This window comes from Lynx canadensis, chromosome A1 (genome assembly GCF_007474595.2).
Source record: "Lynx canadensis isolate LIC74 chromosome A1, mLynCan4.pri.v2, whole genome shotgun sequence".
NCBI lineage: Eukaryota > Metazoa > Chordata > Mammalia > Carnivora > Felidae > Lynx > Lynx canadensis.
This window is the reverse complement of record NC_044303.2, coordinates 72,212,055-72,226,808: the sequence shown is the minus strand read 5'-3', so window position 1 is coordinate 72,226,808 and position 14,754 is coordinate 72,212,055. Positions and strand designations below refer to the sequence as shown.

At 38.2% G+C, this 14,754-nt stretch overlaps 1 protein-coding gene across 1 annotated transcript in view; it reads left to right on the top strand.

The window, feature by feature from the left end:
• The window catches only part of NALCN (sodium leak channel, non-selective), a 308,773-nt gene that overhangs the window by 233,794 nt on the left and 60,225 nt on the right, over positions 1 to 14,754 (top strand). The window contains 1 exon segment of the mRNA XM_032592429.1: positions 7,007 to 7,080. Coding sequence (XP_032448320.1) covers positions 7,007 to 7,080 — 74 coding nt within the window.

The following is a 14,754-nucleotide window of genomic DNA, read 5'->3' as shown; positions in this document are numbered from 1 at the left end:
AATAAATAAATAAATAAATAAATAAATAAAATTTAAAAAGACATACAGATTACATAAGACTAGAATAGCAACAAAAGTAGGAAATTCATACATAAGGTGCTTGAATTCAGGAAAGAAGTACAGTTGACTCTTCAACAATATGAATTTGAGCTGTGCACATCCACTTACGTGCAGATTTTTTGATAAATGCAGCACAGTACTATCTGTAAATGTATTTTCCTTATGCTTTTAATAACATTTTCTTTTGTCTATCTTGCTTTATTGTAATAATACAGTATATAATACATATGGCATAGAAAATAATGTGTTAGTTGACTGTGTTATTGGCAAGGTGTCCAGTCAACAGTAGGCTGTTAGCAGTTAAGTTTGGGGGGGGGGGGGGAGTCAAAGGCTATGTGTGTGTTTTCAACTGAATGGAGTGTCAGTGCTCCTAACCCCTGCATTGGTCAAGGGTCAACTATATTAGTAAAAGCAATGAAGACTAAACTAGGCAGAACATAAAGTGATTACATACATCAGATGATGCCTTTAGAGAACTAGAAAGTAAAAAAGAGGAAATTTGAAGACATCAAAAAGAAATGAAGAAAGAAATGAAATGATTTGAAAGAAACTGACAAATCAAAGAATTTCAGTGAAGGTCCCAGATCTGTATTATAAAGATCCTGAAAGAAGAAAACAAAAGCCATAGCACAGAACAGCATTAAACTTTTCTGAAATGTAAAAAGATTTGAAGCTATATATTGGAACTGAAAACATCAATAACAAATGACCAAAAATAAGACATACTGCAGACAAATTACAGGACTTAAAAAATTATATATACATATATATATTTAATATATTATTTTATTATATTATAATTATTATATTATATTTTTATGTATTATATATTTATATATATTATATATTTTTATAACATTATATTATAATTAGTATAATTATAATATAATAGTATAATGTAATAACTTAAAATTATATATACATATATATGTTTAACATATATCTTTAATATATCACTCTTAACTATAAAAACTAAGGGGTACTGGAGAGGAGGTGGTTAGGGGATGGGCATTAAGGACGGTGTAATAAGCACTGGGTGTTATATGTAAGTGATGGATTATTAAATTCTACTTCTGAAACCAATATTCCACTACATGTTAACTAACTGGAACTTAAATAAAAACTTAAAACCAATAATAATAAAATAAAACAAAAATAGGTATCAGCTCAAAATGAATAAGTGACTTATAAAGGGAAGAACATTTGATTACCATCAGACTTTTTCACGGGAATGCTTTATGTCAGAAGAAATTAGAATCACATATATAGGATACCCAGAAAAAGAATATGTCATCCAGCTTTCTTATGTCTAGGAAAACCGCCTCTCAAGTTTAAAGGAGAAAAGAAAACAACTACTATTAAGATGTAAGAATGTAAGTAATGTTGTTCCTATGAGTCTTTCCTGAGGAAATTACTAAAAAACATGCTTCAAACAACCAAAATGAATTCCAAAAATGACCCTAAGACATTAACATAAGAACAGGTGGCAAACATTCTTAAACTGTGTATGACTAACTAGGACCACATGAGGATTAAAATAAAGAGAAAAATATGCAATATCTATTTGCTCTGCTAATATGAGTATGGTACAAGTGTACAAATGAGAGGAAAGTGGGAAGAATGTACGCATTTTTTAAATATCCATTAGTTGTATTGTGTTAGAATAGGTATTGTAATGCTAAGACTAGTGCCTATGAAATGTGAAATAAAAATAATGAGTAATTGGCAGATAGTCTAATGTCTGTTATCTCTGTATATTTGATAATCAAGAGTTTTGATGTGGGGTTGGAGGATACAGAAACAGAAGAGATACAGATGTTGTATGGAAGAGATTAGGTAAAAGTGCAGAATCCTGAATTTAAATAGAAAATATCAGAATAAAATCAGGCCAAGCCCTCGAAACAGTGACCTCGAAACAGAATATCACTAAATTGTGTTATTGAAACCCATTTCTCAATAAATAAACCAAGGCTTTTTGGAGAAAAATGGTAATTTGGAATAGGAAGCATATACAAGATGAGCTAGGGATATCTGGCCATACTAATAACAAGGAAGCTTAGACAAAGACTACTAAAGTCAGGCCAAAAGAACCCATGAGCCATTTTGAAAAATCTCCCAATGCTCTTTGACTTCACATGAGGATAATGATTGTAATGGATTGAAACCAAATATATTTAAGTCCTTAAGTCAATAATGACATTTTTATTTTTTTATTTAAAAAAAATATTTTAATGTTTATTTATTATTGAAAGTCAGAGAGAGTCAGAGCGTGAGCAGGGGAGGGGCAGAGGGAAAGGGAGACTCAGAATCTGAGGCAGGCTCCAGGCTCTGAGCTGTCAGCACAGAGCCTGATGCGGGGCTCGAACTCAAAAACTGCGAGATCATGACCTGAGCCGAAGTTGGACGCTTAACCGATGGAGCCACCCAGGTGCCCCAATAATGACATTTTGAAACAACTAATTGGTCACCTTCAGAGGATGATAGAAAACCAATTAATTACATAAAAAATGAATAAGTAAAGGTAAAGAATCAACATTTACTTTGCCTTTTCTATATGAACTGTACTAATGAGTAACCAAATAGTGCATGAGAGGAAGTACTTCATTATAAAGGTGTTCCAACTAATAAATGAGAAAGAAGTGTCAATTTTAGAAACTGAATGAATCAATGATCTAAGCAATAGACATCAATACTACTAACATCACAAAAAGAGGAACAATCAGACATTGTGTGCCTTCTGATGAAAAGCTACACCACCACCTGTGGTCTTGCCAAAACCATCACGTATGAGCCAGATGAGACTCTGGGTTCAACTACCAATTTGCAAGAGGTATAGAAGACAGAGGAACATGTGAACTATGGCATGAATGTGCACTTGGGAAAATCCACACTCCTGGAAGCTCCAGGTGACATGCCCCCGGTCCTTCAACTATGGTTGGGGGAGGGGGGCGGCAGGCAGGAGGTGTACCTGATTAAAAGATGTTAAAGAAATTGCCAGAAAATCAGTGAGATCCATCCATTGCTGTGTCCTTCAGCTCCGAATTATTCAACCACAAATAACTGCAAATTTGAACCTCCTGAATTTCACGTTAAAGTGCATAGTTCTGGAAATACCTTTTAAATTAAAATTTTTAAGACAAAAAAAATCTCTGTGCTGCTTGAACATTTAATTTTTGTTAAGTTTATTTATTTTGAGAGAAAGAAAGAGCGCATGCACAAGAGGGGCAGAAAAAGAGAGGGAGAGAGAGAGAATCCCAAGCAGCCTCCACACCGTCAGTGCAGTGCAGAGCCCAATGTGGGGCTCGAACTCACAAACCCTAAGACCGTGATCTGAGCCGAAATCAAGAGTTGGATGCTCAACTGACTGAGCCACCCAGGTGTCTCTTGTTTGAATGTTTAAATGTATTTTTGATAATTCAGTCAGAGAATGTTTGTCTTCTGGAGTTGGATGTATTAGATTTACAAACAAAAGAAAACCACCAAAAAGGGCTTTTTCAACTAATCTTTTATTTTCTTCAGTGCAGACTCCGTGTAATGTCATCCATACCCTTCCCTTTAAGTCCTACATGTCTGATGTGTTTACATCCAGAAGAAACATTTACTGGCACCTGCCTTACCTGTAATTTAAACTTCAGGTCTAAAATTACTTATCCTGAAATTGATTGATTTCTGTATTCCTTGTTTTGATCATTTCAGGTGACTGTCAGTATCTTCTGGAGCCAGAAGAGGGCACTGCAGAGCAGCATAGCTCTGAGTACTTGGGACTAGCAGACAGTGTCCTTTGCAGAAAAAAAAAATGTGCAAAGCTCTACTACAGAAATAACGAAAAGGGGAGGGGTACTAGATAATCACTATAGGCTTTCTTTATTTACTAGAAAAAAAGAACCGTTAAAATATATAACTAAATACATATCTGGGCTATCACATATGTTTAGATATAGATAGATGACAGATAGATGTAGATGCCAATGTTTCTTCTTTTAAAACATCCCGAAGCTAGAGGTAGCTGGCTGGCTGGCTGGCTGGCTCAGTGGGTGTAGCATGGGACTCTTGATCTCGGGGTCATGAGTTTGAGCCCTATGTTGGGCATAGAGCTTACTTAAAAAATCAGCCAATCGATCAATCAGTAGATCCTGAGGCTGAATCTGAAGTTCTTCTATTAGAGTATTTATTCTTTTGCTACCTCTGCTGTTATAAAATCAGTTCTCACGAAGTTCCTCGTACAGATTAATAGTGTATTTTACTTTAACAAGTTCGGGTTTAGAACAAAGGAGATCCAGCAGCCCTTTAGCAATCTTAGATGGCACAGAAATAATTTTGGAATCAATATAATAAATATTATCCCCAGTTTCTGCAAAGGTTTTTTTCTAACATGAAGAACTCTGTGTTAAGTGTCAGCTGCTCAATTACAGGGCAGTAGGTAGGTGACTGAATTCAGACCATCACCTTCACTAAGGGAAAGATGACTAAGGCATGTCAGTGTCCTTCAGAGATGAAATAAGGGGAGTGGGGTCCAGACCTCTCCCCAAACCTGCAGTCTCGGGGCCTCCGTAGCCCGGGCCTTTCCCATGACAATGTGTGTGCTTAGGAACCAAAGGGCAAAAGCACCACCATGATGAGACCCTTCTGTCTCTGCAAATGACTTTAAATAACAGTCCTTGGGAGATAGGCTGTCAGCTCTAGGAGGTTAAATCCATCCCCAAAGTCACCTCACAAGGGGAGGGGAGGAGATTTAAGAAAGTTTTAGGATCCATCATGGTAAACAGCCTTCCGTGCACTCTACCCTAAAAATGTAACTTCTGAAAAAAATGGCATCCACCCTTATTTCCTTGTGTGTACATTAACTTATTCTTCCATGAGTTCTGATGAGTAAAAAAAACCAATTCAGTTTTTCATTATTGAAAATATATGAGTGCTCCATCTTTCTTCATATGAGGGAAATTGCCAATGTGTTCAATGATCTTTCCGTTTATTGCAGATCTGCTGTGAAATACAAAAATTATATTGCTGGATATGGTGTTATCTAGGTTGTCAGGTGTGGCTGAAAAGACCAGTTTGTGCCTGTCACTTCCTCTCCAGCTGTGGCCATATGGACATGTCGGTCGACAGTACAGTATTTGTTTATAGGCTTGTTTGTTGTAGAATGGAGCTCTGTGACTTTGTACCTGAAGTCACTATGTTGTTTAAAAGAAATTATACAGTCTGTTTTTACTGGATACAGAGTTGTTCTGTCTCCTGCTCATTTTTTTTCCTCCCTCAAATCTGTTGGAAACACAGTATGCCTTACAGTGTTTCTTCCACCGAGCTCAGCACGTAAGCATATCTTCTGCGCTGGATCTCTTTGCCCCACGCATGCATTTCCAACTGCAGTCCTTTGCTCACAGCCTCCTTTGCTATGGAAATCTGAACCATCCTTCAAGGCCTAGTGCAGTGTCCACTTCTTCAGTGACATCTTTGCTATTTCAGATACAGCTATTTGTGCCCACCCGAAGTCGTGCAGCCTTCTCATCTTTTCTGCTGGACACAGCAGCCAGCACCTTACTGTCTACTTTTTACTGGTAACCTCATGCATCATAGCCTTGCCTTTGTAACTAGGATTTTCGATTCAGGTAAACAATTCTGATTTGTGGGTAAGCTGTATCTCTAATAGTCACTAATATCATACTAAGTGCTTAGAAAATCTAACCTCATCTACTGATCAAGATGAGTAGGTCATGGGGCACCTGGGTGGCTCAGTCAGTTGGTTGTCCGACTTCAGCTCAGATCATGATCTCACAGTTGGTGGGTTTGAGCCCTGTGTCGGGTTCTGCGCTGACAGCTCAGAGCCTGGAGCCTGCTTCGGATTCTGTGTCTCCCTCTCTCTCTGCCCCTCCCCCACTTGCACTCTGTCTCTGTCTCTTGAAAATAAATAAATATTTAAAAAGATGAAAAAAAAAACAAAAAAGATGAGCAGGACGTTGTCCAAGTGTTATCTCTGGTCTGACTATTGGAGTTACCCTTCCTAGTTATTTGTTATTATGAATCTGCCTAGGTTGGCATGCTTCCCTGTTCTTTCTCTGCCCTTTGATTGCCCACTTGAGTTTCCTGCGCACCTGTCACCCCTCTGACTTCTGCAACTATCAGGCAAGACAGAGCTGAGTTTGAGGAATCTTCTGGTTTATAGGCAGCCTCCAGGATTTTGTTTATCTTAGTGCTTTTCCCTGGAATAATTTCATCATTGCCAACTAGGAAGCAACCTTGAAAGCTCATCTCATTTGTTTCCATGTCAGTGGGCAAAGCAACTCCTGAACTCATCGTTCAGATTAGTACCAAGTCACAGGCTAAGACCCTGAAACAGGGGATGCCTGGGTGGCTCAGTCAGTTAACCATCTGACTTTGGTTCAGGTCCTGATCTCACAGTTCGTGGGTTCGAGCCCCATGTCAGGCTCTGTGCTGACAGCTTGGAGCCTGAAACCTGCTTTGGATTCTGTGTCTCCCTCTCTCTCTGCCCCTCCCCTGTTTACACTCTGTGCGTGTGTGTGTGTGTGTGTTTCAAAAATAAATAAACATTAAAAAAAATAAAAGAACCCGAAACAGGTGTAAAGTGGATTAGAGAACAGTTTGCTGGACGATAGCAAGAAGCAGTCCAATATTTGTCTCAATGCTACATTCTCTGGATACTGAAAAGCCTATTCAGATGTAAGACATTATTACTAATGAGCACAGCCAATGTATCACCATCATAGTTGTGACGTGTGGCCCCACAAGCTTGTTTGCATTTCTGCCCAAATAAAAGTAAAAATAGAAGGTAAAATTAAAGAATAGAATCACTCATATAATGATGTGTCAGTAAAAAAAAATTATGTTTGATGTTTTAATACTGTTCTCTATATAATGTATGTAAGATTTGTCAGTATATTATCCCTTCACATTCCAAAACTAATAACCCACACTTACAATTTTTCAGCTTCGCAAGTCTGTCTTCAGCATCAGGGCAAGGAATCTTCTAGAAAAAGAGACTGCAGTCACTAAAATCTTAAGGTAACACAATTAAACACTGATACATATTTAACCCTAGTGGAATTATATTCAGCAAAAAAACTCTTTTCTCTTTAATGAACTAATTTTCTGAGTATCAATATACACTTTCTGCTAGAAAGTAGGCCTGGGTAACTATGTAGTTACAAATAATGTCAAATACATCATTTATATCTTTCCTGGAAAAATAATATTTTATTAGCTCAGTCATGCATTTTTGTTTTCATGCTCATACACATAAATCGTTAAGTATAAACATTTACAAAAAGATGACCATAACTTACTTTTATTCTTCCATGTTTTATTTCTTTTGTGATATATAAAGGACAAATCACAATCTAAGGGGGAAATGGTAAGCTTTTTAGAAGTAATTATGATTTATTAACCTATTAAGAGTAAATGTATTTAAAACCTATAAGAATCAAAAGCATATCCATTTTAAAATGCTTAAGAAAATGTGTAATTTCAACAGTGGTTTCTTAAACCTGCCTTGATGAAGTATCAGAAAGGAAAATCAGGCTAGCTACTTAAGAGTATTTTACAAGACTGTGTCATAACGTGAAAGAGCATGATCTTTATAACAATGCACGAGCATTCGGAATGCTATTTTTGGTGCACATATTACACAGACGCATGTAACAATACAACTAAATACTGGAGGCTAGAAGGAGAATGGCTGACAAGGTGAATGGATGAATTTATACTGGGAAGACCCTTCCCAACTTATGCTGAGAGGAAGGAGTTAGACTGTCTTCTAGTCTACCTTGGTTCTAGGAATGGTCATTAAAGAGTTTTTGCCAGAGTGTATATCACAACTTGGATGACTGTAATGAGGAAATAAGGCTAATATATATGGTTTGAGACACTATTTTGAGTTTATAACAGTACTTGAAATTTGTGTGCCAAAAACAATTCTAGTAACTAGTCAAGACAGTATTCTGGTATTCAGTCTTTTATCTGCTGACAGTTCGTGCGCAGATATGAGTATGTGCTGCAGTGCCTTTTATGAGAGGAGAACAATCATTTCTGGGCTTATTATGTATTATCACCACAAAATATGATGAGATGATAATAAAAGGTCTGGTTGAAATAGAGAAAGGAAAGCTTTCTCAGCAAATCTCTAACAACCTGCGTCCCAATTTCAGTTTGAGTCCAATTGGCTCAATCCTGGCATTGCCATCAGATAACGTCATGGGGGGGCCGGCCTTGAATGCTGCATGGTACTCCAGGGTCTTTATCAAGCTGTAACTACTATACTAGATGAATTCCTGGCAGGATCAATCCCTAGCGTCTTGAAGATGCTCCTCTGTTCACACAAGACAGACCATGCCGTGCACTGACGGAGAAGAGAATTCAGCCTCCAATCCAAAGGACCCACGAGGGGATTGTAATACTCTGAGCCTGTATTCAGAGTCTACTTACCAAATTAGGAACCAAAATGACATTACTCACCTACCCAGAGTAACTACCTTCCTGAATGTACCCTGGGGCTCCCAGAGACTTCAGAGCACAGGCAGACAGGCATCCCTGGAAGAAGTCACTTCCAGAACCTCACCTCTCTGTGAATTTTCTTAAATTTGGTCTTCCAGTTTTTCTTTTCCATTACCTTTTCTTTATTCACCTGCTCCCAGTTTACAAAAAAAAAAAAAAAAAAAACCCACACACACACACACACAAAACACAGTGAGACTGTAATTCATGCACAAGGAAGGTGAAGCTATGGTGCGTATTGATCTGGGTTGCCAAACACAGTGACTGTTCCCACGCAAGTTTCTCCAGAAAGGGGATCCCATTGGGCAACAGCTTATTGTCTATCTAGGTGACAAGTTTTTGGAAAACCTCCTTCCAAGAATTCATCTACCTTAGGGTTAGGCCTCAGAAATAACACAGACCTTACAAGAATTAAGGTCAATACGTCAAACTGATAGTTTCTTTGGGTGCACTTACCTTTTTTCACTCATATAGTAGCAATGATAATAATAATAATAATAACAATAATAACATGTTATAGGAGTTGAAAAATAAAGTCAGACTTTTTCTGACAGATTTGGCTCATCTGCTTGAAAATGAAAGCTGACATCATGGTGCCCAATATCATAAAAGTGAATTTATTGGATGGATAGAACTCTCTGGTGTTTTCTCAAAGTCATATTAAAGCACAGATGTAATTGTGCTAGAAATCACATCCTTTACCGCTAAATAACATTGCAGGGAGGGATTTAGCTATTGATTTTTAAATGTGCAGAAGTGGTTTTAAAAAGAGAATATTTGTGGGGTTACCTGAGCCAAATTTTTAAGACTATTAGGGAATAGGGACGCCTTCAGTCTTGCCTAATAATTGTGTAATTTGAGGAACACCCAGACCCAGTAGCATTTTACTACAGCCCAGCATACTACAAACTGAGAGGCAACTGTAGGCTCCCAGAGCTGCTACCTAGTCAATCTCAGGAATAAGAGGCTACAATTAGAAAAAAATGAAGACTTTTTTAAGAATACAAATTTGATCTTTAGAAAAGCCATTTAGCTCTTTTTCTGTGAAAATGTTTTCCTTATTGGTGCTACATTAGTCTCTGCAAGAATTAAGGGCGAGATGTCAAACTGACAGTTTCTTTGGGTGCATTTACCTTTTTTTCATTAATTGTATAGTAGTAGTAATGATGATGACGATGATAATAATAATATATCATACCTGCATTATAATGTAAGAAGGTCAAGAACTGATTGGGTCAATACCTATGGGTCCATGGGCATTTTTCTATGCTATTTTTCAATGAACAACAACAACAAATGGAAAGAAAAACAAAGAAGAAGGGACAAGAGAAATTAAAAAGAAAGAAAAGGAAAACATTTGCAGTCACTTCAGGGTAAGCAATTAAATAGGCCTACCCTATATTATGGCAGCAGATGAATGTGTTAACTAACTTTATTGGTGCCTATCACTTCACAATATATACGTACGTCAAATCATGTTGTATATCTTATATTTACACAACGTTATTTGTCAGGTATCCCTCAGTAAAGCTGGGGGGAAAAATGGCCACTCCCATGACCCTTTGCATTTTGGAAGGAGGCTTTGAAAGAAGGAAAGGACAAGGAGGTACAGATTCTGTATCTTAATGGATGGGTCTGCCTTGATACAACAGAAAAGAAGTGCAGCAGAGACTTGTTTTAGTGCTCTGTTACTCTCGATTTTCCTAAGTCTTCTATTTTCATAGCCTTATTGTCCTTAGTTTCATCTAAGAGGTTCCTCCCCAGGGAGGTAGGCAGAAGGTTATAGGAAGACACAGAAAGAAGACCTCAGCCAAATCATTTTGGCAACAGGTGGGCATTTGTGCTGATTTGGGTGCACAGAGAGATGAGTCACATAAACTTCAAATCCAGTGTGATTTAAGAAGATACCATGAAATATTAGTGTCTTAGAAATAACTTTTAAAAATAACAAATATTTGGGGAAAATAATACAAAACAAATCCCTGATCTAAGGTATCTCAAGACCAGGCTGTGTAAACAGGTTAATTATTTAAATCCCTGATTTTCCAGGAATTTAAAGATTGCAGGAGGTGATCCTCAGGGTCCACCTAATTCTAACGTAAGCTACTAGACTTGGTGTCAGAAGGCCTGGACCAGCATCTGGCTCTGCTCCTCCATAACCTTAAGCCACTCACTTACCTGCTACCTTTGCAGCATAGACTGCCCCCAATGGTCACCTGAATAATCTGTTGGTCAATCAGAGCAAAATTTAATACTCATCACAGTGAGGCAGACTCCCACTGCAGCACTCTTAATAATACCTCACAAGAGATAGGTCAGGAGTGGATATTTGTAGGGTTTGGGGTTTGGGTTTAAGTGTTGTTAGTGATTGATATCGGGCAGAATTCTTGATGTAAGAGTTTAGACAGTTTCACAATATATACAAAACATCGAATCATTATTTTGTAATGCTGTAATGTGTGCTATAAGCTAATACAACATTATATGTCAATTATACCTCGTTTATTTTTATTTTTTTTATTTTAGAGAAAGAATGCAAGTGGAAGACAGGGGCAGAGGGAGAGAGAGAGAATCTTTTTTCTCTTTTTTAAAGTTTATTTTTTGAGAGAGAGCGAGCAGGGGAGGGGCAGAGAGAGAGGGAGAGAGAGAATCCCAAGCAGGCTCTGCACTGTCAGTGCGTAGCCCTATTCGGGGCTCGAACTCATGAACCGTAAGATCATGACCTGAGCTGAAGTTGGATGCTTAACCGACTGAGCTACCCAGGCACCCTGAGAAAGGATCTTAAGCAGGCTGTGTGCTCAGCGTGGAGCCTGACACGGGGTTCAATCCCACAACCCTGGGATCATGACCTGAGCAGAAATCAAGAGTGAGTCACTCAACTGACTGAACCACCCAGGTGCCCTGATATACCTCAATTAAAAAAAAAAAAAAAAAAAAGAGTGTAGGACTCTCCCGGATACACAAGTAACAAGTACATGTTATGGATAGGTACCATTACTTTTCTAGGGAGGGCGGCACTGGGAGTGAGGGCACGGTAGAGAGGGCATCCCTTTGCCACTCTGTGCCCCAGTGTTCTTTCCACCCCCTCTGGCTCCACCTTTCATTTGTCAGTTGTTCAGTGGAGTTTGCATGTCTGTTTTTCACTTTCCTTCCTGATGTGGGGTGATTTCTGAAAAGAAAGAAATCAGTGGTGAGTTTCTGCTGTCCTCTTCACTCCAGAAATCAATTCTATTCTGCCCTTGGATTTTTAGCCATATACATGTATTACCTTTAAAAATAAATACAACTAATTTTTATTTATTTTATTTTTTTATTTTTTTAATGTTTTTATTTATTTTTTGAGACAGAGACAGAGCATGAGTGGGGGAGGGGCAGAGAGAGAGGGAGACACAGAATCTGAAGCAGGCTCCAGGCTCTGAGCTGTCAGCACAGAGCCCAACGTGGCGCCCAAACTCAGACTGGGAGATCATGACCTGAGCCGAATTCGGACGCCCAACCAACTGAGCTACCCAGGCGCCCCAATACAACTAATTTTTAGAAACAGCATTTAAAAAAACAATGTTTAGGGTTGATGGACCCCTCTGGGCAGGGTCTTGGCCTGAGTGTTCATGAGTACCTATCATTTTTAGGTGATTGGTTTGACCAGTTGAGTGACATATTATCTAGAAACAGGGGCTGGTCCATTAGCCCATAACCCAGACGAATGGATTTTCAGAAAGTTCCTGAAGCTAACAATGAAATTACTTATTGGTTAACGGCCTTACATTCTGAGACAGGAAATTCCTGGAGTGAATAGTAAAGTCATACTGATGGAGAGGCCTGAGTTCTTAGTACTGATAATTAAGCTGCGGGGCTGCTGGGGTCTCAGTTCTCAGGGGATCCGTGTTTCCGTTTGAAATAGGATCCACGTTATTCCAGGAAAAAGTATGCTCTATACCTTTACTATGAACAGGAAATTCAAGCCAACAAAGGGAAAAGTCAGAGAGAAAGGGGCCCAGAGTCTGAGGTATTTGAATCATTGGAGTCACCAGTGCCGTCTCCGCATAGTCATCTCTAATTTTTTCATTTGTGTTCTCCTAGGTAGTATTTTTGAAAATTAATCTATGTTATAAGAAATAGAAAGGAACTTCTCCATATTTGTGGGAACTCTGTGAAAGAGACAGAAGTGGGGCATTTTTACAGAACTTGAGAATACGGTCCCTTGCTTGCCTGCAGGGGATTCACTGGGCACAAATGGGCATCTGTATTCTCTCTCTCTCTCTCTCTCTCTCACTCTCTTTATTTTCAAGACTTATCTGGAGAGGATTGCAAGAAAGAGGATGTTCCACCACCTAAACTGTAAAATCCAGGGTTGCTGTTAAATTCACTCTGTTTTGACTTCGCCTGTACTGTTCAGCTCCACTAAAGAAAGCTTCCTTCAAAAAGCAGTGACCTTTTCACTACATCAGAAGATATCAAAACAAATAGCAGTGTGCTTTCAAAAGCGTCGCTGCCTCTACTGAGATTTCTCTAATTCAGAGCCCTGAAATTGAGCAAAAATGCATTATCATTCCTGCTAGGCTGAATGCATAGAGAAATGTCAGAATAAAATAATTAAACATTTTATATTACTTTAGAATATTCCATCCCTTTGTGGTTTTCCATCAGTAATTCACTAGTTAGGAAGTGTCTTTATAACCTTTTTTGAATTATCAGTCTAGCATAGTATTTGAATTCTGATATTTGGATCTACAACCAAATCTTCCTTGCCGTGCACTCATGTTAATAATTCTTTAAAGTCTAAGGAATAGCCTTTAGTTGAATGCTACTTACTACAAAAAAATTTTAAGTCTATTTAATGACATATGTGGGGTTATTTTTTCTCTAAGAGAATCATTTTCATGTACAAATGTACAAATTGTACAAATACAATCGCTATACTACTTAAAAATAAATAAAATCAGAACACATTTGTTAAGAAACAGATTTTCAAATGACATTAGCTGGATTTTCTTCCGGAAGGAAAGGACTTGCTCATTCAAGAAATACTTCTGCTGCATCTTCTATGCACCAGGCATTTTCTGAGATACTGGACACACAGATTATTCCCTCAAAGAGTTCATATTTGCCCTGAGCACATGATTATGACACTAGTCACATGGAAGAGTCTTCAGTAATATCTCTAGTTCTGTGAACACAACTGTGATGAGAAAATTCATACAGAGCATAGTCATGGTTCCCTTACTGAGTGACTTTAATAATTGAAATCATTTATCTAAAATGTCTCATAAAATAAAGTGTTTTGTCCCCTAAACTATGTTTACATTATGCCATGAAAATGCCTTCCCAACATGAAGATAGAAGAGTAGGAAAAGGGAAATGGGAAAAGAATGAATAATGAATATTTTTTAAGACCCACATATGATGCTAAGATCTTACACGTATTATCTCAGTCAATCTGTACAATACACCTATTTAGGAAAAATACTATCATTACCCCTATGTTATGCGTGACAAAACTGAGTCTTAGACTGGGTAAGTACTTTCTCCCAAGATCACATATCATAGAAATGGTCTTGGGTATCACATCGATACCAACTACAATCTGATTTCCCAATTAGGCAGCCATATTTATGTGTCCTCAACAACTTATGAAACTAATCTCTCCCGTTTAATGGAAGATGACTGTGCACTAAACACTGTACTATTTTACAACCTCTGTCTCATTAGGTCCTCATAGCAAACTCTGAAAGACAAGGACTATTAGCTCTGTTTTAGAGAGGAAAAATTAAGTCTCAGGAAGCTTAGCTAACCTGCCTAAATCACCTTGTCTAATGAATCAGGGAGCCAGAGAACCAGGAATCAAACCCTGGTCAGTGTAACTCCAAAATCCATGTATTAACTATGACTCTATGCTTTTAAATTATAGAGGATCCTTTGTTTTCATCCACTCTATGGACACCCACTAAGGCCTTTGTTTTTCCCATACTCATGAATGCTTCTCAGGGTGTACAAACATGTTATGCATCATACAGAGTTGCCAGGTCAAGGGGAAATTAGAAGCTGAAATCTAGCCCCCACTGTACCTGCTAAGGCACACCCTCCTTGCCAGGCAGTGCCCCTGGCATAGGACTACATCCCTCCAGAGGAACAGGCCTCTTTTCCCAATTTATGCAAAGGTACTATGTGGTCTACAGGCATCCTTGC